General features: G+C 41.9%; 1 protein-coding gene across 3 annotated transcripts in view; it reads left to right on the top strand.

The window, feature by feature from the left end:
• Nucleotides 1-24,574, top strand: part of ERBB4 (erb-b2 receptor tyrosine kinase 4) — a 634,946-nt gene that overhangs the window by 553,371 nt on the left and 57,001 nt on the right. For all 3 annotated transcript variants that reach the window (XM_075180320.1, XM_075180321.1, XM_075180319.1), the window contains exon 20: nt 13,957-14,142. In XM_075180320.1, the coding sequence (XP_075036421.1) occupies nt 13,957-14,142 (186 nt within the window). The remainder of the gene's footprint in view (nt 1-13,956; nt 14,143-24,574) is intronic.

The raw sequence follows: 24,574 nt of genomic DNA, 5'->3' as shown, positions 1-24,574 counted from the left end.
GACATTCCTCCTCACTATAGCAGTGGTACAACTTGCTATCGCAGACCACTGACTACCTTCACGTGTCCTTGTCCATACAGTTCCTTGTGTATTATTACCTCATTATTACCAGGGTTGCTAGTCATAGACTTTCCTGAGCATCTCATCGGCCATCATTTCATGTTCCGTGATCACCCAGCTACCAGAGTACCCTATTACCATCTACATTGCTCTGGTAAGCCTACCATCTGGTGATCCCTGGGTAAAGACTCCTAGTGCCCGTGACAGTAAGATCAGGCCATGACAGACCCAGATGCGGAACCTACCGCCAAAGAGATGCTGCAACATCTGGTTAGCCGTGTGGAACAACAGGATGCCCGCCAACAGCTGTTACTTCAGTGTTATCAGTCATTAACCTCCCAAGGAACATCTGGACAGACTGTGACAGCTACTACTGAAGCTCCTGTGCTTTCCTCCGTTTCCCCATTGCCATCCCAGGTGTCTACAGCTTCCACGCTTCACCTGCCTACTCCGTCAAAGTACGATGGAGACCCCAAAACTTGTAGGGGTTTCCTTAACCAATGTTCAGTCCATTTTGAGCTCCAACCTCAAAATTTTTCTACCCATCGTTCCAGAGTGGCCTATCTTATCTCTTTGTTTTCAGGACAAGCCCTGGCTTGGGCCTCCCCTCTGTGGGAGAGGAACGATCCAATATTACAAGATAGTGCCAAATTCATTTCTACATTCCGAAGTGTGTTCGATGAACCAGGTCGTGTGACCTCCGCTGCTTCCAGCATCCTCCGTCTGCGACAAGGATCTCATACTGTAGGCCAGTACGTCATTCAATTTAGGATCTTAGCCTCTGAACTTCAGTGGAACACTGAAGCCCTAGTTGCCGCCTTCTGGCAGGGGCTTTCCGATAAAATTAAAGATGCACTGACTACTCAAGAGCTTCCTTCGTCACTTGAAGATTTGATCTCTCTATGCCATCGTGTTGATATGAGATTTCGTGAAAGAGAGGCTGAGAAAACGACTTCTGCTAAAGCACCTCTTCGCTCTAACCCTCAATTTCGTCCAGTGTCACCCGCTGTGATTCCCATGGAGATAGGACGTTCCAAGTTATCTTCTGAGGAGAGGAAACGAAGAGTCAAGAATAGACTCTGTATCTATTGTGCTGATTCCACTCATGTCCTCAGCTCCTGCCCTAAGAGATCGGGAAATGCCAGGCCCTAACTAGTTCTGGAGAGGTGAAGTTAGGGTCCCTGGAGTCCTCTCCATTGTCTATGAAATCTAAAGTCTGCGCTTTTGATGTGACTATTTCCTTTGCTACCAAAACCTTTGAGTCACAGGCATTGATTGATTCCGGAGCAGCAGGAAATTTTATTTCCAAATCGTTAGTAAATCAATGGTCTCTACCAGTGATTACCTTAAAAACTCCCATTACTGTGACGGCTATCGATGGATCACGTCTCATCAACGGTCTCATCACCCAGAGTACGTCTCCAGTAACCCTTCAGATTGGTGCTCTGCATCATGAAGAGATATCGTTTTTAATTCTTCCTGTTACGACAAGTCCGATTGTCCTAGGCCTTCCATGGCTTCAGTGTCACTCTCCCCAGATTGACTGGCGCACCCCTCAAGTCACGTCTTGGGGGTCTGAATGTCACCATCATTGCCTTTCCCAAGTCATTCCTCTCAAGGTACAGCAAGCTTCCATCTCAGCTATTTCACCGGGACTCCCTCCTCAATATGCTTCATTTACCGATGTTTTTGATAAAGCTCAGTCTGAACGTCTTCCTCCTCATCGTTCTTGGGATTGTCCGATTGATCTTCTTCCTGGCAAGACTCCTCCCAGGGGCCGGGTCTATCCACTCTCGTTACCTGAAACTCAAGCTACATCTGAATATATACGGGAGAACCTCCAGCGTGGGTTCATTCGACCTTCCACCTCGCCCGCTGGAGCTGGGTTCTTCTTTGTCAAAAAGAAGGATGGATCATTACGCCCTTGTATAGATTTTCGTGGACTCAATGCCATTACTATCAAGAATCGGTATCCCATTCCGTTGATCACTGAGCTATTTGACCGCATCAAGGGAGCCCGTATTTTTACTAAGTTGGATCTTCGTGGTGCCTACAATTTAATCAGAATCCGCTCCGGTGACGAATGGAAGACAGCGTTTAACACCAGAGACGGGCATTACGAATATCTGGTAATGCCTTTCGGGCTATGTAATGCCCCCGCTGTTTTTCAGGGCTTCATCAATGAGATTTTTCGGGACTTATTATATGTATGTGTCGTCGTCTACCTGGACGACATATTGATTTTTTCACAGGACCTGCCTTCTCACCACCAACATGTGGCAGAAGTCCTCTCCAGGCTACGGAAAAATTCATTGTTCTGTAAATTAGAAAAATGTTCATTCGAATTACCCCAGATTCCATTCTTGGGGTATATTGTTTCCGGAGTTGGCCTGAAGATGGATCCTGACAAAGTAAATGCTGTACTACATTGGCCCCAGCCAACTACTCTTCGTGCGATCCAGCGTTTTTTAGGTTTTGCCAATTACTATAGACGCTTCATTCAAGACTTTTCTTCCATTGCATCTCCTATTGTGGCCCTGACTCGAAAAGGGGCTAATCCTAAGCAATGGTCAACTGAGGCTATTCAAGCCTTTCAAACATTAAAAGAGTCCTTCTCTTCGGCTCCAATCCTTCGACAGCCTGATGTGACACTCCCCTTCTTCCTAGAAGTAGACGCCTCTAATGTGGGCTTAGGAGCTATTCTCTCCCAACGCTCGGAACAGCAAAAATTCCACCCTTGTGCCTTTTATTCTCGGGGTCTCCTACCCGCAGAGAAGAATTATACCATCGGGGACAAGGAATTACTGGCTATCAAAGCCGCATTAGAGGAATGGAGATACTTGTTGGAGGGAGCTCGCCATCCGGTGACGATCTTCACGGATCATAAGAACTTGTCATATCTCCAGTCTGCCCAATGCTTGAACCCTCGTCAAGCAAGATGGTCTCTTTTCTTTTCCCGTTTTGAATTAATAATTACCTTCAAACCAGCTGCCAAGAACAAAAAAGCTGATGCCTTATCTAGAGCCTTTGTTACGTCCTCTGATATAGAAGAGGTTTCCAACCATACCATTCTAGACCCCAAATGTATCTCACTGGCTGCTTCATCCACCAGAACGCTACCATTTGGGAAGACCCTTGTGCCTCCTATACAAAGGAGGAAAATCCTTTCGTGGTTCCATGCCTCTCGTTTTTCTGGACACGCCGGTGAACACAAGACTTTTGAGATCCTCTCTCGAAGTTACTGGTGGCCTTCAATGAGGAGAGACGTCAAAGAGTTCATTGCTTCCTGTGAATTATGTTCGCAATTCAAATCCTCCCGCAGAACCCCAGCAGGGTTGCTGCGACCACTACCCATTCCGTCCAAACCATGGACCCATATTAGTATGGATTTCGTTACTGACTTACCACCTAGTAAGAACCATAACACTATTTGGGTGGTAGTGGACAGATTTTCGAAGATGGCTCATTTCATCCCTCTGTCTGGTTTGCCTTCCTCGTCTATCCTGGCTGAACATTTCATTAAAGAGATCTTCCGTATCCATGGATGTCCATCTGAGATTGTGTCTGATAGAGGAGTACAATTCGTGTCCAGATTCTGGCGAGCCCTTTGTAAAACCTTGGGCATACGATTAGCACTCTCATCTTCTTACCATCCGCAATCCAATGGACAAACCGAACGTGTCAATCAAGATCTTGAGACTTTTATAAGGATATTTTCATCAGCCAATCAAGACAACTGGGTAGAGTTACTCCCTTGGGCTGAGTTCGCCCATAACAACATGTACCATGAGTCATCATCCAAAACTCCATTTTTTGTGGTCTACGGTCACCATCCGTCTTTTCCGGAATTTCCTGCCCTCCCGCCCACCCAAGTTCCTGCGGTGGAAACTGTTTGTCAGACCTTTAAAAATATCTGGTCTCAGGTCAGAACCTGTTTAAAGAAGACATCTGCCAAATATAAATCTTTCGCTGATAAGAAGAGGCGGGCTATTCCACCACTAAAAATTGGAGATCGTGTCTGGTTATCCACAAAAAATATTCGTTTGAAGGTTCCATCCATGAAATTCGCCCCTCGTTTTATTGGTCCATATAGGATCATTCAAGTTATCAATCCAGTATGTGTGAAACTCCTTCTTCCTAAGAGTCTTCGGATTTCTAATGCCTTCCATGTATCCTTGCTCAAACCTCTTATTATCAACCGCTTCTCAACTCCTCCCTCAGCTCCGCAGCCAGTTCAAGTTCATCAGGAGGAGGATTTTGAGATTACCGAGGTACTAGATGCAAAAATTTCGCGAGGAGTCCTCCACTTCCTCGTTCATTGGAAGGGCTTTGGTCCTGAGGAGCGCTCTTGGATCAAAGCTGAAGATCTTAATGCTCCTGCCCTTTTGAAGAAGTTTTACTCCAAAAATCCGGACAAGCCCGGTTCCAGGCGTTCTGTGCCCACCTTTAAAAGGGGGGGTACTGTCACTCACCGGACCGTGAGTGCCTCTTCCCGGACATTTAGGAACCGTGGCCGTCCACCATCCTGAGGGTCTGCGCATGCGCAGCCCTTTTCTATACTTCAGTGTATACCCCTTTAACTCAATTGGCAGATCAGGCAACACTCCCTATATTAAGCACCTGTGGTCAACACCACGTTGCCTGATCTTGGAGTCTCATTCCTCATGAGTCTCTGAAGGTGTTCCTGTATTCCTCGTGTATTCAGCGCTGCTGATTCCTGTGGTTTCCAAACCACTTCCATTCCTGTGGTTTCCAAACCACTTCTACTACTGTGGTTCCCATACCACTTCTACCATCAACTGTATCATCGTGACTGTTTGCTGATTCCTATCCGCTGCCTCCGTGCACTACAGTCTTCTATACCACTTCATCGCTATTGTATATCTTTGGGACTGTTGCTGATTCTTATCCGCTGCCTCCGTGCACTACAGTCTTCTAAACCACTTCAACGTTATTTTATATCAATGTGACTGTTTGCTCATTGCTATCCACTGCCTCCGTGCACTCCAGCTTTTACTTCACTCACCTGCTTCTCATCAAGTCTGTTTGCTGATTCCTATCCGCTGCCTCCGTGCACTACAGTCTCCTGCTTGCAACTCGCCTGTGTTCATCATCGTGACTGCCAGCTGACTACTATCCGCTGCCTCCGTGCACTACAGTCTCCTGCTTGCAACTCGCCTGTGTTCATCATCGTGACTGCCAGCTGACTACTATCCGCTGCCTCCGTGCACTACAGTCTCCTGCTTGCAACTCGCCTGTGTTCATCATCGTGACTGCCAGCTGATTACTATCCGCTGCCTCCGTGCACTACAGTCTCATCTCATCGTTGCTGTGGCTTCCTCGAGACTGCCGCTTTCATTACCATCTGCTACACTTCGTGATCAACAGCTCCTGCCCTGCGCTGCACTCCTGTTTCCCATCGCTGTTGGTTCCTGTGGTTGCTACTGGTTACCTCCGTGTGCCGCTGAGTCCTGCTGCTGTGGTCAGCGCTATCGTCCATCTCCTGCTGATCCACTCTCCACGCCTTCACGTGTTCCACTGGTCTCTACCCTCCTGTCAGCATTGGATTTGTATCTCATCTACTACCCTCTGCTGGATCATCTCCATTCTCCTGGGTCCCCTATGAGTCCAGTTCCACGTGTTGCTGACTCCTGTGGATTGGTGTCCCTGTTGGTCTACTCACCTGTGCGCTGCACCTGCTAGACCGCTGCCTCACCTATCCAGGGACTTCCTATCCAGTCGGCCTCCAGCCGCTCAGGTACCGCTGCAATCCCATCTGACTGCTACTGCTGAACCACGGTATGCATACTTCTCATTGACTGTGCTGTGTATTGCATATCTTGCTGGACTGTGTTTGGTTCTCTCTGGAGTCTGCTATCCGCTGAGTCTATTGCCATCATTGACTGTGTTATCATTGTGCTGGACTACTTCAAGAGACTTTCTAGATTGCAGACCTGCTCAGTCATTTATATATATATATATCTATATTGTGCATATTACTGTGGATCGTGTATAGGTGCCTGTGTATATCCTGTGTTGCAGTCTTTCCCCGTGCACCTCCTCACATATATATTCAGTGGTACAACTTGCTGAGGTCAGACCACTGATCCCTGTTTCCGGTATCACCTGTTCTATTATCCTCTCACATAGCAGTGGTACAGCTTGCTACCGCAGACCACTGACTGCCTGGATACCTCCACTTGGATTCCATTCCTTCACTCAGACAGCGGTACAACTTGCTACCCGCAGACCGCTGACTCTCATCACCTCCTTGTTTCTGTTGGACATTCCTCCTCACTATAGCAGTGGTACAACTTGCTATCGCAGACCACTGACTACCTTCACGTGTCCTTGTCCATACAGTTCCTTGTGTATTATTACCTCATTATTACCAGGGTTGCTAGTCATAGACTTTCCTGAGCATCTCATCGGCCATCATTTCATGTTCCGTGATCACCCAGCTACCAGAGTACCCTATTACCATCTACATTGCTCTGGTAAGCCTACCATCTGGTGATCCCTGGGTAAAGACTCCTAGTGCCCGTGACACAGTATATGCACATAAGCAGAAACGTATCAGTTTACAGTTTAATCTCCCCAAACTCATATTTATCTCTGTAGTGCTTGGAAACTTTATACTGAACTCTCCCCAACCTGTTCCCTGAAACAGAATTATGCAATTAATTTTCTTGCCTAATAAAGCATTTCCTGTACAGTTGTCTTGGTACACTGGCTGAATCAGTGATGGGCAAACTGATTCACTATGGGGGTCGCAAAGTGCTACCCTCTAACCTTCAAAAGGCACGTTATCTTTATTTTCAACAACAAGTTAAAACAATAAATGTAATCAAAGATAGAGCCACCTATCTGTAATAACATATCAGCGGGCATTTTAAACAAGTCTTACAAGCTATAAGACCTCTTACAATAAAGCATAAATTGCTGGGGGCCACAGGTGATGGCTTGGAGGGACACTTGTTGCCCATCACTGCCCTACATAGTCCAAGAAACACTGTAGTAGAGCCAATTGTAACACAATAAATCCCTTTGATCAATCAGACTATATCAGCCCAGTATCTCTTAAGTGCATGCACTTCCATATTGAATGTACTGTAACACATGCCTTGCCTTTACTTTACACCTAAGTCAATTAAAATTAGACCACAGTTTGGTCTTATATAAAGCTGAAGGTATACAATAAGATCCAAGCACAATATATACAGCTGAAGGTATACAATAAGATCCAAGCACAATATATACAGCTGAAGCTATACAATAAGATCCAAGCACAATATATACAGCTGAAGGTATACAATAACATCCAAGCACAATATATACAGCTAAATTTATACAATAAGATCCAAGCACAAAATATACAGCTGAAGGTATACAATAAGATCCAAGCACAATATATACAGCTGAAGGTATACAATAAGATCCAAGCACAATATATACAGCTGAAGGTATACAATAAGATCCAAGCACAATATATACAGCTGAAGGTATACAATAAGATCCAAGCACAATATATACAGCTGAAGGTATACAATAAGATCCAAGCACAATATATACAGCTGAAGGTATACAATAAGATCCAAGCACAATATATACAGCTGAAGGTATACAATAAGATCCAAGCACAATATATACAGCTGAAGGTATACAATAAGTTCCAAGTACAATATATAAGGCTGAAGGTATACAATAACATCCAAGTACAATATATAAAGCTGAAGGTATACAATAACATCCAAGTACAATATATACAGCTGAAGGTATACAATAAGTTCCAAACACAATATATAGTTATGATTCAAAGCCAACTATGCTAGTACTACTACAATGTCCTATTACTGGTCCTCTGTGACTATTCCTATATCTTCCTACTAGTTTGCTTGTGCTAGAAGTGTAAAGCTTTCCATCTTTAAGGTTTACAGCTCTATTTAAAGAGAGTCATCAATCCTGTCTTCGTTTGGGCACCACTAATACCATCAACAATGGGGAAAGGCTGGCAGACTACCATGCACACATGATCTGTATGTGAAGGGCATGCCATGAGTAAAGACATTATGTGGCACGCCTGACTCCTCATGCTACTCTTGAAAGTAAAAGTTATTTAAAAAATAACATATGCTTGTACTTTGCACATTGCACCTTACCCAGTCTTCCACTTTCCAAAATTCCTGCACATTTATAATGCACTGTCCTGTGCAGCACAGCTCCTTCTAATGTGTTTTTGGCTCATCTATTTAAGTACTGGAGATGAGCCTCTAAAACGTAGTCATACAGATTGAGAATGGCCAACCCTCCCACAGTTTTGGACCTCTGCTTGGACCTCTGAAAGATCTTGCTTATTTTTTCCAAATGAACTTCCAGTATACCGTGTTAATTCTCTGAAATCATTTCATTGGGAACCATACAGACGCTTTGTGGAAAAGGTTAGAGCTGTGGCATTAAAATCAGTTTAACAACTGCAGAAATTGGATGTTTCCACTGGACATAAATATTTCAAGGGGTAGCTTTACTTAAAGACTGGTAAAACCCTGTTTAGCAGGAGAAACCACAATTCCCACTTTGCACAAACTTACTGACCAGCCTCATCCATCAGCCATGCTGGGAGGAGGTCAGGGGGCATTAATACAGACCGGGCCAAGGATAGCAGCAGTGTCCCTGAGAAAAATCATTCAGTCTGCATACAAAGCTATGGTCTTATTTAGAAAACCATAGAAAAAGTCCTATATCTCTGAGAATGATTGTATGAAGGTTACCATGGGTTCAGTAGCATGTACCTGTGATGGATACCTGTCCACAAATGGGAACATATCCGACAGATGGTCATTAGCTGTGACATGGAGTAGTGGTTAGCACTTCTGCCTCACAGCACTGACGTCATGAGTTCAATTCCTGACCATGGCCTTATCTGTGTGGAGTTTGTATGTTCTCCCCGTGTTTGCGTGGGTTTCCTCTGGGTGCTCCGGTTTCCCCCCACACTCCAAAAACATACTGATAGGTTAATTGGCTGCTAGAAAATTTACCCTAGTCTGTGTCTGTGTGTGTCTCTCTGTCTCTGTGTTTGTATGTTAGGGAATTTAGACTGTAAGCCCCAATGGGACAGGGACTGATGTAAGTGAGTTCTCTGTACAGCGCTGCGGAATTAGTGGCGCTATATAAATAAATGGTGATGATGATGATGGGTCTGGGCTGCAGCATATCAACTGTTTACTTATTTGACAAATATTGGTTCACAAAATTTTAGATTAAATGTCTATATCATATATAAAAAACTGTTATTAACAATTTGCCCCCCAAAAACCCAATACCCCAAAAAAATAAACACACACAAATGCTGACCTTTATATGTTTTATACTATCAAATTCTACAATTCTATATTAAACAGTTTTGATTTTGTACAAAGTAAAATTCACAGACTTTCTAACCACCAGTATTACCCTTCTAGATGGTGTGGAAAACATCACCTGTAATGTAAGTCTACATTACAGCCACCCAAAGGCAACAGATTATTTTAATAAGGAGCCAATATAAATTGTTTATTTTAGAACAATATAAATATATATATAAATGTATTATTTTTTAATGGGGGCATTATAAATGTAATATTTTATAATGGGCAGTATAAATGTATTAATTGATTACAAAGGCAATAAGAATTTATTCATAACGGTGGCAACTCTTATTATTTCAAGACGGGGACACTATTCATAGTGCACACTTGCGGCACTACAAGTGCCAGCATGCACATTGGCACAGTTCCTGTATCAGTACCACACTTCTCTTAACAAACTGCGAGTTAGGACATATTCTTCCTTGATTTCACTTGTTCCAATTTGAAACATATACACCAAAGCTGAATATGTTTGCTGTTGTGCAGTAGGATGATGTAATGCTAAATCTTTAAGCTGATTTGGGTAACCACAGACCAGATGTCTGTGTCATTGTGTTTTCATTTAGAAAACAGACCTTAACAATTGAAAATGTTCTAGAACAAATGTAACGTTGTGTAGTTCGGTCCATTAGTAAACTAGCTCTGGAGTCTGCAAATTGGAATATGTACCATGCAACCCTCCATTAGACATTGCCCACAAGATCCAGCTGTTTGATAGGTGAAGGTGTTACTGTATGTGAGGAGAAGGTGGTAATGGAAATCTTGGAAGATGATCATAAACCTGAAGCTGCAAAGAGTCCCCCAGGCGTTGGCTAATGATTCTGTATTATGTGTCCACAAAGAATCGTGTATAGAGAGATCCCACATAGGGTGTCCACTTAATCGCTTCTCTGCGTCCATTCATTGTCATTCTGTCTTCTCACTCTTCAAGGAGCTGCTGGAAGACAAACTCACATAGCAATCATTTCTACCCCCTGATACTCAAAAAAGCAAACACTGTGCATCTATGTGTAAAATAACAATGTATAAATAACATGATAAGTTACTGTGATAAAAGACTGCAATGTATTGCCTTGTGCTAAATGCTAATGCTTTACTTTAATGGGTCATCTGCAAATTACCGTAGCTCTTTTGAAGCAGGGATATTGTGGGAAGATTGCACTAAGTTTACCTATTGTCATTATGTACCTAATGCAGAGGCTTCAAACGTATGTTGTGGCTGAACCATCTGATACTGTGTTATTGTCTGTACAATATGTACTCAATGAATATGGTAAATACTAAAATGTTCAAATGTAATTTATGTCCTTACTAACAGTCAGCATTGAGCAATATGTAGCACAGAACACTATGTTTAACCATTCACATGAGTTCTTATTATGTTGTGCATAGTCATGAAATATGTCTGGTGATTATCTGCTGACTAAGTTCGTTGCTTCTATCGTAAAAATGATCTTTTACCTTTTCGGGGGACATGGTTTGGTGCAATTAAAATTAAAATAGCACAGCTGGGATTAAAGCCACAGAAAAGTAGTCATAATTTGGGGAGAATTTAATATTTTGGTGAGCTTCGCTGTCTCACAGCGCTGGGTTCGATCCTCACCAGAGGCCTATTTATGTGGATTTATTATGTTCTCCCCGTGTTTGAGTGGATTAACCACCGATTTCCTCCCACAGTCCAAAAACATACTGGTGGGTTAATTAGCTTCTGACAAAATGGATCCTATAGTGTTTGTGTTAGAGAATTTAGATGTAAGCTCCAATGGGGCATGGACTCTTGTGATTGACAAAATATCCTATGTAGAGCAGTGCGTAATATTATTGGCGCTATATAAATAAATAAATGATAATAACAATAATATATTAGTAGCTTATTGTATGTTCACTAGTTTATACAGAAGTTTGATTTTCCACAGTGGCGGTTATTTACAAACCGAAAAAATTGGGGGGGGGGGGAGGTGTTTACAGAGCCAGATCAAATTCTTTGTCTTCAGGGACAACGTGCATAACAATGCAAGATCGAGATTTAACTTTTACGGGGAGTTTCTGTTTTAGTGGATGTGGGGTCCCTAACTTTAGTGGGATGACTTTTGAGTTATTTTATACTGGATCTGCCTTAATATGTAAACATAAAGCAATGTAATGAAAAAAATGTAAATCTAAATTAAATAAATGTAGTATTAATGTCCATTTCATCTCATAAGTTAGTTACAAAGGGTAGTACATATACATTTTCAGAAAAATGTATGTACAAATACAAGTTTTAGTGAAGCTTCCTCAGTAAGTGGGGCTTATTCTGTTGTGATGCTTGTAATGCTGTACACATCCCAATGCTCAGTACATCCCCAAGCTCAGTGCAATCGTTCAAGTGTTTGGATTTCATTCTAGCAACTCAGCAACATCAGTTCATCTGAAATATATATATTTTTTTGTGTTTTGAATATACGATTATGACAAAGAAATGCAGAGCCAAGACATCTGCTCTTTCCTTACAGAGGCAGAACTGTGGGAAATAACAAGTAATTAAGAGAGTTTTGTTTCGCCTTTTCATGCAAAACTTTAATATTATGCAAATAGAGGGTTATTTACTGCCCCCTGTGGTAACATCACCATACTTCACACCAAAAATACCTTTAAAAACCCTTCACTTTCATACAGTTCATTCTAACAATCTGTGTACCTTCAATCTGTGATCTCACAGAGTTTACGGGTAGAACAGGGAGAGTGTTTGAGAAATGTTTGTGGAACTTCAGGTTCCAGCTCTCTTCAATTTCTGCAAGGTAGATTCCTTCAGGGCACTTTAACGTGTTACTAGGACGATGGAGGATTAGGACTGTTGGGGATGATGTTCTTCTTTCTTTTTTTTCTTTTTGAGCAAGGAGATTTTAGGATTACCTTGAATATTTATCTTTGGTGAAAATGCTTTATTTAAATATTAAAGCATTTTTTATTTCATTCTTTTCTGCTAGCACCATCTTGAGAATACTGAAAGGACTATTGCGATGGTACATCATACTTGCCAACTTTTCCTCATTGGCTTCAGTGAGATCCAGGGGGAGGTAGGCTTGTGGGGGCGGGGCTTGACGAATCACATAATTTTGGCCCCACCCCTAAATGATCGCCACAGTTTTGTACAATTACAGCTGGGGGGGTGGGGCTAAGATGATGCAAGATTTGCGTCATTAAGCCCCACTCCCCTCCACTTATCTATTGTGGGGATGAGAACCGGGAGGTCTCCCGGACATTCCGGGAGAGTAGGCAGCTATGCGTTAAAGAAAAGCAGCTAATGAATCTCTAGAGACTGAAGTGTCTTTTACATTTCTGTCTCCATTACTGAAGTCATGTTGTCTTACCTGTCAGTCTTTGATTCAATCTTGGTCTCCATGAAAATGGCCACCTTCATAGGCATCAATACATGGACATAGGACATAATTTCTGAACTGTGTCATCATGCCACAGATGGAGAAGCCAACCACATCTTGTACTGGCTCAGCATCAGGGAGAATGCCAGACTCTTCAGGGAGTGAGGGAGACCACCCCTATTTCAGGGAGTATCCCTGACATTCAGGGAGAGTTAGCAAGTATGTGGTACATGCACCACCATGGATCTTGTTAAATAGGCTTTCGATGGCCAAACTCTTCACCGACTGGAGCTACAGCTGGCGATAGCACGGTGGTAACGTTTGATAAATAGGGAGACACCATATCTATTTTTGATGGGGATAGGTCTTTTTCTTGTTTAATAGATAGACCCATTATAACAAAGATATAAATCTACCACCTCACTACTCTGGGTCACCTTCAGACTGCTTCTTGACTTGCGCTCATTCCTGCAGCCACATGTGAAGACAGTGATGCAGCATTTAGAAGCAGCAGGAACAGAACGATCTACAGTAGAGTTGAACAATTCAAGTCAATGCAGGGAAGCTCTTTTAGCAATTGCTTTTTGCACTGAAAAGTATGCTACTAGGAATAGGTTCAGTATCTTAATTTGCATATTTTAACAGCTCTACAGTATCATGTATTTTGTTTCATGTGCTGGTTACAATACATTGGATAACAGAATAGCAATTTCCTTTGTTTACTAGTTATATTTCTCAATTGTTAATATGACTGAGGGGTATAGATGCAATGCAAAATAATGGTATAAAAACCACAGTCAGTTGGTGGTCAGATCATGTAGAAGTTGTCGTCTGCTTCTTCAACCTCAAATGCACCTGTCCTTGGAGATTGTATATCAGTGTTGTCAGCTTTCAGTTAATTGATCTGTCCCATAATCTTAATATATGAAGTTTAGTTATTCAGTAGATATTCAACATTGGTTTCCATTTCTGTAAACGGTAAAAGTAATTGCCCTAAGAGAAGGGAACAGCTTGTTTTCATTATTTACACAGTAATATATATCGTGTCTGTTTGCTTTTGCCTGTGACTGTATGGGAAGAGTATATACCAGTGATTTGATGTAATTAGGATTGTATGTTCTGCATTGTAGGAGGCACTGATTATGGCTAGCATGGATCATCCCCACTTGGTCCGCTTACTAGGCGTCTGCCTGAGTCCCACCATTCAACTGGTCACCCAACTGATGCCCCACGGGTGCCTTCTGGATTATGTACATGAACACAAGGATAACATTGGTTCACAGCTCCTTCTCAATTGGTGTGTCCAGATAGCGAAGGTAAGACAAGTGTTTAATGAATTTACTACTTATCCATATTAACTTAAAATTGTTTATAACTCCCATTAGATGACCATTTGGACTACATGGTTTATTGTACATATACTAATGTAATTATAGCAGGGGCCCAGACAAAGTATGGGCATTATATGAGTGGGATGTGTTTGGATAAAATAATGGCCCATTAGTTATATAGTGTACATGGGAATCGTACTCATAATGCAGTATTGTTTTTTTCAATTCTAGATTTGATTTATATTTTATTATAGTCGAACATTTTATTATATACAGCACCTAAAGTTTGTTGTTTCAGAAACATTCCATATTGGTTCCCTGGAAATGTCTGATAAGACAAATGAGTTAGTGAATTATGGAATATGAGCGCTGACTATCCCTATACACATGACATGATGTGAACGAGTGTAAAGGCCCAGAATAAAACTGTATTGTTTGTGGTTGTCTACACAAGTAGCAGCTGTCACGGCCAATAAGAATCCTTTAAACTCATGCTGTAAGTGACTGTACTTGGCAATGGGGTGAACCTTTTTAAAATTCAGATGGTCCAATGTTAAACTATCAGCATTAGGACCCTTTTGAGACTTGGTTCAAAATTAAAAAGATGACTTCTTAAGGTAATAAAATAAAGATTATGACATAGTTATACAGTATAATAAATGGTAAAGACCCATATGTTGCCAAACTGCAGAGCATTTATAGCTTGACAGCTGTGGTTACAGTGTACAGAATAATAAGCCTTAAGTTGGGAAATTGTCTAAAATTTCCTTTTCTCATTACGTTACAATAAGAGCTACAAGCTGGGACTTGTTTACAAGATCAGATCAAATACAAACAGTGTGACATCTCTGTCTTGTCTGGGATCTGGGAGTCCAGCACCCACGGTGAAATCCCAGTGTGTTAGAGCCTGTTTCCTGAGATACCAAAGCTGTGTCTTGGGAAGGCAGCAGGGAAACTACTCTGAGATTCTCAGCGGCGTCTGTAATAAAACAGTGTGTGAGCTAATTAAATATTGATTTTCGAAAGCTACTTATCCAACAACTGCAGTATACACACAATAAATCTAATTTCGCTGTGCTTAACACTAAGTATTTAGACTCTTGCTTTGTGTTAAATTAACCGTGTTAACTCTTCCTATGTCAAAAGAAACACATATTCCGCAAAATTTTTTAAAAAATAACTTGCTTATTAGCAAATCTAAGGTTGAGTGGGAGTTATAAGTCAGATGACAGTGACATGTTGCACTGTAGCTATTACAGAACTACAACTTCCAGCATGCTCCGTTATACATCGCATAGTTGCCAGTCATTGATGCCAGTCACACAAGGATATGGATGCATGATTTTTGTACCATGGACATTAGCTTTGATAGTAACAAATCCTTGAAAGCCAGGATCTGAGGCTGTAGCTCGGTGAAGAGAGAACAGATGTGAACGTAGTATGTAACTGTCAGAGATGGTTCTTTAGTACATTATATTAATGCATCTAATTACTGCAGATGAGTACATCTAATCAACACTCTGGTTTGTCCTAATAATGCCTATATAATTATTGATTTCCACATTTTGACATCCTTAATTTATGGACTTGTCATCTGCCCATCAGCAACTTTTATTACATGCATTGCTTTATCTGTTTGGCTTTATTCCTTTTATTTATTTAGATATTTATTTATTTATTTATTTTTTACCCAGAATACTATATTATGCAGGCAGAGTTTTCTTTCTATTATTTCCCCTTGGATATGTCACAGAAGTGCTTTATGGAAACATTTGGACATCCTTTTGAAATTATGTAACTTACTATTACTTACTCATGTTAGGGTTCAATGTTACTATCTAAATTGTGGCTACATGCATTCACTATGAAGTAAATCTACGTTATGACCACTGGAATCTTAGGTGACCATAAATGTCATTAGTCCCCGCAGACACTGACTAAAAGCTGTTTTTTTATCTCATGAGCCAACCAAAAACAGTGCACTTTGGGGTAAAGGCAAACAAAGTTCTTAAAACTGCATTTGTGAAATTAGTGGTTACAATTATTAACCACAATGTCAACAAGTGTCAGAACACTGATTCCATGTATCCAGTCAAAAACATTATGACATTTTGAGACATTACAAATCTCCAGCTCTTTTTCTTACTGTAGACAGGTTATTCCTCATTTCTGATAATAAGTACTAATAATTATTATTGGAATAGTTAGCCTTACATTGTGTAGCAGTAGTTTATGTCTGACTGTTTACAAATCATCAGCCACTATGGAAACTGAATTGCACTTAAACTGCACTCGTTACTTATAGAAACTAGACAGTAATTTCTCGGACTGAATTTATACCTCATTTAAATTAGGTTCTTAGTGAATTGTTCAGATGAGCAAAATTTTCAAAACTGCCTCATTCCACATTTAGCCACACAATTTTGCATATTTCGACAAACGGAATTTGGCAGTAATTGTTTCCAGCTTTATTCAAACTACTACACACAGCAGAATAAACTGTCCATTGTTGCCCCATAGACTATATATTCAGTGAAATGTGAACTTACAAGCACGTAGTATTTCCATACCTGTCTTTCAGTTGCACACATTTTAAAGTACCGTATTTTCCGCACTATAAGGCGCACCTAACAGCCTTAAATTTTCTCAAAAATCGGCCGTGCGCCTAATAATCCGGTGCACCTTATGTGTGCACTGAGTTCCCAAATCTGTTAAAATTTTGTTATGCGACTTTGGTAAGCGCTCCGCTTGATTGACTGTCGGACCATTTCCGGCTGACACAGGGACGTAATACGTACGCTGGTTTGTCTAAGGGCCCCCGAAAATGGCACCAGTGAAGAGACATGCCTACGAGGCACAATTCAAACTACAGGCCATCAGTTACTCGGTTGTAAATGGGAATAGAGCAGCTGCAAAAGAATTCAACATAAATGAATCTATGGTTAGGAAGTGGAGGAAGCAAGAAAATGAACTGGGCCAAGTTAAGAAGACGAAACAGAGTTTCCGCGGGAACAAAGCGAGGTGGCCACAGTTAGAAGACCAACTTGAGCAATGGATTATTGAACAAAGAACAGCCGGGAGAAGCGTCTCTACAGTCACCATTCGACTGAAGGCAACAACGATAGCCATGAAGGTCGAACACTTTCAAGGAGGTCCGTCTTGGTGCTTTCGTTTTATGAAAAGGCGTCATCTCTCCATCCGCGCAAGGACTACCGTGGCGCAGCAACTGCCTGCGGATTACAAAGAAAAACTGGCCATCTTCCGCACCTACTGCAGTAACAAGATTACTGACAAAAAGATCCAGCCCAACTACATCAGCAACATGGACGAGGTCCCCCTCACTTTTGACATCCCTGTGAACCATACTGTTGATGCGCACCACGGGGCATGAGAAGTCGGCTTTCACTGTTGTTCTTGGTTGCCACGGTAATGGACAGCAACTACCACCTATGGTCATTTTTAAGAGGAAGACGCTGCCAAAAGAAAAGTTTCCAGCCGGAGTCATCGTTAAGGCCAATCAAAAGGGCTGGATGGACGAGGAGAAAATGAGAGAGTGGCTGAGAGAGGTGTATGTAAAGAGACCGGATGGTGTTTTTCCACACATCACCGTCCCTGTTGATCTGCGACTCCATGCGCGCCCATCTCACCGCTACTCTGAAAAACCAAGTGAAGCAAATGAATTTGGAGCTTGCCATCATTCCGGGAGGATTAACAAAAGAACTCCAACCTCTGGACATTGGTGTAAACAGGGCATTCAAAGTGAAGTTGCGAGGGGCGTGGGAGCGATGGATGACAGATGGCGAACACACCTTTACTAAGACTGGGAGGCGGCGCCGGGCGAGTTACGCCACCATATGTGAATGGATTGTGGATGCCAGAGCTAAGGTATCTGCCTTAATTGTTGTCCGAGCTTTCGCGAAAGCCGGCATCATTGCTGAACAGCCACCTGAAAACGAGACTGACTCCGACAATGATGAGAGGGAACCCGGCATGTTTGATGGCGAAAATTGCCCAGCTGTTCAATTCAGACACAGAAGATGAGGACTTTGATGAATTTGTGGGAGAAGATTGATTAAAAAAATAATGTGAGTGTATTGTTAATAAAGTTCAACTAAACTCACTGTTTTGCTTCCGTTACCTTTTTTTTGTAGACCGTATGTTTTAGCATGCGCCCTATAATACGGTGCGCCTTATGTATGGGTTAAGTACAGAAAAAGACCCCGTAATTGAGACTGCGCCTTATAATCCGGTGCGCCTTATAGTATGGAAAATACGGTACATGAAATCTAAAATATAGATAAGTGCATTGCAAAGATGGGACAGTTATCATCATCAACCTCAAAACGTTCACCCACTGTATGTAGGTGCAAAATATATATCTTATAGTTAATGTATTACCCTTGCTTCTCAAAGTAGAATGCATTTCAAAAGAGTGTCTGCACATCCTTACTGTACTGTCTCTCCAAGTGCAAGGGTCCACAAATGCTAGATGTGTGCAACTGTAAATCTGGCCACATACTGTGTACATGCGCAGTGCAGCATTCAGTCTAGCTAAACTGGATCTCAAAGGCTGGATGGCCGGAACTTTGCATTTCTTGCAAAATGGCCTGTTCAGCCATAAAATTCGATTAATTCAACATTTTGCCGCAATGTTGCTGACTGATACTCCTCTGTATTGCCCACATTAAAAATAATTTTTTGGGACAGTTTGCGAATAGTCAAAGGTTGGGATTGTGGTAGAATTTGTCCTGATTTTGTTATTTGAGAATGTAAGACTTATGTGCAATAGATGGTACTTTGGCTTACAATCTCCATCATATGTTTACTGACTTTGTTCTCATATAAACACTCATATTAAATAATAAGTTATAAAGTTAGATATTGTCATACAACAAGCAGAATAGGAATTGTGGTGTAAAGTTGGTGACTATAGAAGAAATAGGTGGGCAGGACTTGATGAGGTAATTTGTGTCATCCAGCCTCACCCACCGCAGCAAGCACACAGTGTGGCTGGGCGGGATACTGCAATTCCTGTTGGCGGTCAGATGATTCTGACCGCCGATCCCACTGCCACCAATCAGTAAGCAGTGTGTATTATTTAAGGGACTCCCTAGCACCATTAGAGTGCCAGAATATCAAGGTCCCCTTATGCTCCAGCATTCCTGTCTGTATTCCAGCACTCTGATTGGTTACTGACCCGGCTCTGCAGACACTGCACTTGTATTCTCCTTCTGGCATATCTGGATCTCCTGGTTTGACCTCTGAACTCCCTGACTCTGCCTTTGCCTGTTCCTTGGGTACTTGATTCCTCTGCACGGTTCTAACCCGGCTTGTACGGCCACACCAATTCTTTCTCTACCTCTCTGGCAACCTGGGAGGGCCGCGACCTGTGTGACTCTGCAGCAAACTTCAACCTCCCTTGCGGGGGTCCCTGGCGGTGACCAGAGATACGTTTAGACTCCGCACCTCCTAGACTAGTAGCATCAATACAAGTAGTTAGGTCTCGGCTACTAGTATCATGGCATAATGCTGGAGTCACTTGGATTTTCTGGGAGAGTAGACAAATATGAGGTATGAGGTAGCAGATTACAAATATTGTGAGCCTCGCTTATATTTTTCCAGGCCTTAATCCTACAAGTATGGCATCTGTTTAAACACATTTGCATCTTATGAAAAATTTCCACTTGCAACAGATGAGTTTTCCCAAATTTTTCCATACATGACACGTCTGAGGCATGGGAATATGTCACTTTTGGCCAAGTTATGGTAATCTCTGCAACACACAAAAAAGAGAGACATCAGATATCCATCATATGCTAATACATCATATTCCTTTCTGAATATCTTGGCACACTCACACTTTATCTCACCTGTGTACACTGAGAGACTATTTGTCAGCTCCTGTAAGGGCTTTATATGAGATGACAAAAGTATTATTCTTACATATGAAACAGCTCTTTAAACATACATCATACACTTATAATTGCCTATTAACGTAAAGTGAAGTTTTCTTTGTTTTGGGTGTTTTACATAGTATGCTAATTAGTGCATACGCTCCTGCTTGTGCTCCTCGTCCAGTCTCACAGACAGTTGGCAGTAGCATTAATTGCAGTTTACAGTACTCACTGCTTCCAACCAGAGATGATACAAATGTGTTTTGGGGATGAACGCTTCCCTGTTGTGCACGGGATTAGAACATAACACCGCAGTCTATTATTCTGAAGATGTAATTAATATTAGATAAACATCAATGTATAGTTCACTGTCCTTTCTGCTTCTGCCCCCCCTGTAAGGTTGGGTTAATTAGTGTTGTGAATATAAACATGCCAGTGACAGCCCTCCTGCCTGTCCTTCTGATAAATAATGACTATGTCACATTTCCAGTTCCATAGTCGCCTACATGGACTACAGGGCCATCTTAAAAACATTATGGGCCCCCGGGCAAAGCAGTGCACTGGGGCCCCTATATATATATATATATATATATATATATATATATATATATATATATATATATATATATGGATATAGATGTATAAAGATACAGATATAGATATAGATATAGATGTATAGATATAGAGATAGATAGATGTACTTACTCAGTGACACTTGAAGGTTTTTTGTTTTTTTTGGAGGTTTTTTCTTTTGCAGGATTATTTATTCTAATTAGGAGCCCTGCCTATGGGGCCCCCTTGCCCGTGGGGCCCCCGGGCACCTGCCCATCGTGCCCAATGGAAAAGATGACCCTGATGGACTATTCTAGATTTTACCGTTTTTTTCTCCTCAGTAAAGACAAGCGGAATTACTGAAAAGTCTGGTCCACATCAAGTTTCGGAGTGGAAATGGCTGTTTTGCAAAGGTGCGAACTTAAAGCAAGTTCCAGCAATACATCCTTTGATTTGTTACTTTGTTTCTCCATTCCACACTGTATTTTTACATTTGCAGTTTGTGGAATTTATTGTTTATGAATAGAGCTGGGATAACAAAGGAAATTAATTCTGCTATGTGGTGTGGCTGGAGCAGGACTAGGGAAACTTAAGGTCCAATTCCACCCATGAAACATGACATTTTACAGTCAAATGCGGAATGTTAAATATTTCGCAAAACAGTCCCCTAAGCCTCACACAAGCCTGAGCCATGTCTCATGCATAAAAATATGTACTCTACAGTACATAAAATATTATATAGCTTGCTGGCACAGTGGGCAGCATTGCTGCCTCACAATGTTGGGGGCATGGGTCTACTTCCAAGCCTTTATATGTAAGGCATTATGCAAAACATATGAGTAGATGGATGCAGACAAAGCAGACCCTATTGCATGCTTGCCAACTTTTCAATGTTGGGAGGTGGGGTGTGAGGATAGAGGGGGGCGGGCGATTCAACGCGAATCACATCATGGAGGCTCCCAACCTGCCCACTTTACTAGGAAGTGGGCAGGATGCAGGAGAATGGCCTGCTCTCCCGTGAGTCCAGGAGACCTACCCGGAATTCAGGAGTCCAGTCAGGCATGGATTGATATGAATGAACATTTTCTGTAAAGCGCTGTGTAATATGGTGAAACTAATATTTGTAGTAATACTATCAGGGCCGGATTAAGGGAATGGAGGCCCTTGGGCTAAGGGGACCCACATTCCCCCGTGAGGCCCCCCCATGTTAGCCACCCACCGCCCCCGACCCCACAACGATCAATAATGCTGCTGAGCACTTTCAAGGGCCCCCTGGATGCCCGAGGTCCCTGGGCTGTAGCCCAGTTAGACCTCGGGTTAATCCGGCCCTGAATACTATGTTAGCAAACACACCTGGATTGTTAACTCAATAGTATTTACCAGAAGGGCTGGCATGCCTGAGCATTAATTTGTTAAAGTGGTCTTTTCATTCCACCAGTCTTGCTTTTACTAGATACTTGAGCAGCAATCACTGCTGCAAAACAATTACAAGCCGACCTGCAAATGATAGACTGGGCTGTGTACACAACTGTGGTCTGGTGGCTGCATGTTAGTGCCAGCCCAGCCCTGCTGAAAAGTGCAAATAAAAATATAAAGCTGTAGAATTGCAAACTGCAGATGAGAACTGTAGATGAGAATGTAAGAAAACATGTTGAAACAAAGAGCAGCCTGTCATCTGTAAGCAAAAGTGGGCGGGGTAACCTGGAGCCAATCAGCGCTTTAGAACTTTTCGTCAAAGGCTAATTGGTAAACTAAAGCAAACAGAAATGTGTCAGGGATCTGTAAAACATACTTGTACCTGCTCTGCGTTGTGTCTATACTGCCTCTATCTTCAGGGCCATCTTAACAACATTATGGGCCCCCGGGCAAAGCAGTGCACCTGGGCCTCTAGATATAGATATAGATATATGGATGTATACAGATACAGATATAGATATAGATATATAGAGATAGATAGATGTACTTGCTCAGTGACCCTTGTAGGTTTTTTTTGCCGGTTTTTTCTTCTGCAGGATTATTTATTCTCATAAAGAGCCGTGCCTATGGGGCCCCCTTGCCCGTGGGGCCCCCGGGCAGCTGCCCATCGTGCCCAATGGAAAAGATGGCCCTGTCTATCTTCAATCAGTGAACAGATCAATATCATATATAATAATAGAAAGAGCAAAATAATATATGTGCCTCCATTTGAAACAAGTCCATACATCTCACTTGTTTGCACCTGCCGAGCCTTCACCTGTGGACCCCAGCCGACTGCTTCTGATAATATTAGAACGATGGCAGCCAATTTCCGCTTCATGTAACCTCCTCTGCACAGTGCAGGGAGGTCACATGACATACCTGGAGGAGGAGGGAGTGCACGTGTGACCCTCCATCCCCTTCACATTGCCCCTCACAGTAAATCAGAGGACACTGCAGGTGGCAACAAATGGGCACCAATCAGTAATGTATTTTTCTAAATACATTTTTCATCACACTGTAAGCATTGAGAGACTTTAGAGGACATATGATTAGTACATTGTCCCTACGTATTTTCTCTTGCACCAAGACACGTGAGTGGGAAGGGGTGGGGAGGGCTGTACTGCCTATATTTCTCGTCTTTCAGCGCATACAATCTCATTTTCTAATAGCAGAAATCATCCGGCCATGATCAAGAGAGGCCGCTGCTGAGCCTCAAACCATATTTTCTGACTCAGATGACAATAGATTAATGACTGGGCCTGTCCCTTGGCTCCACATTGTGCAGCTCAGAAGCTGTCACTGTTATATAACAATGAGTAATTGCTATTTTAACACAGATGCTGGCAACAAGTGAAATGTTTAAGCACACAGAGCAGAGTTCTCGCTGCAGGGGGTGTGAAAAGGATTCCTTCTGGCCCAGCAAACCGCTAGTGTTTATAAGAGAATCACTAGACGCTTTGTTGCAGAGCTGTCCTTACATATTAAGGCAGTGATGACTCAATTGTGTCACCTCACAGTGGAATTCCAAGGAAATTACACCACTTAGCATCCCCCGCAAAGGGCTCGGGGATTCTTGCCTGCTGAGATATACCGTCCTTAAACATAGTAAAAGAATACATTTTGTTATTTAACCAGGGTATAGGATACGACATGTTAAATCTCCACAGTTTCACATGTGAATTATTAATTATATACCAATCCTTTTCTATACCGTTGTTAAAGAAAGTGTTTAGCTTATTAATAGATTTGTTTATTGTTCACCTGAATTTCCATAAAGTATTACATAAAATACTATGTATAGTACAGTATCTACATACAGTATCTCAGGTGAGTTCGGGGAGGACAGAAACCTCCCCTGGAGCAGAAGGGTAAAATCTTACCCGGCAATGAATGTAGCTTCCATATTAATAAAGGGCAATGAACAGTTTCTCATTCATCTGAGCTCATTGCATAGTAGAAAAATTAAGTAAACAAATATTTCTGCAAGCTCTTCGTAAAGACTTAGGTAAAGCACTGCCTATTTCACGTTGAAGACACAAGGGCATATTTATTTTAGGGCGAAAACCCTATGGCTGTTGAAAATGGGTATTTTTACTATATACATCAGGGGGTAACCAAGAGCGAAAGCACTGCTTGCACCAGAGGTAGCTCCCGCCATCAATAAGATTCACCGGGCTTTGCCTCCGATATCTTCCCCATGCAAAGCCTATATAACAAACATTGCAGAGTTAAATATTTAAATAAAGCATTTTTTCAATGATGAATATATTTAAAATAGTTTTTTCCCCTGATATTTTAAATCTAAATTTAAATTTGTAACTATTTTTTTATTTTATGTTTTCTTGCCAAGTCGAACTGAAAGCCCAAGGGCTAGATTTACTAAAGGACGGTTTGATGAAAGTTTTCCGGCTGTTTTAAAACCGCTGGATTTACTAAAGCCCAAGCTGCTATTAAAACGGCCAGAATTGACATCTTACAAAATCACCACTTTACAAATCTCCATCCCAATTTTA

The sequence above is a fragment of the Mixophyes fleayi genome, chromosome 7, assembly GCF_038048845.1.
Source record: "Mixophyes fleayi isolate aMixFle1 chromosome 7, aMixFle1.hap1, whole genome shotgun sequence".
In the NCBI taxonomy this organism is placed as follows: domain Eukaryota; kingdom Metazoa; phylum Chordata; class Amphibia; order Anura; family Limnodynastidae; genus Mixophyes; species Mixophyes fleayi.
The sequence above is the reverse complement of the archived record's forward strand: the minus strand, read 5'-3'. Positions and strand labels throughout refer to the sequence as shown.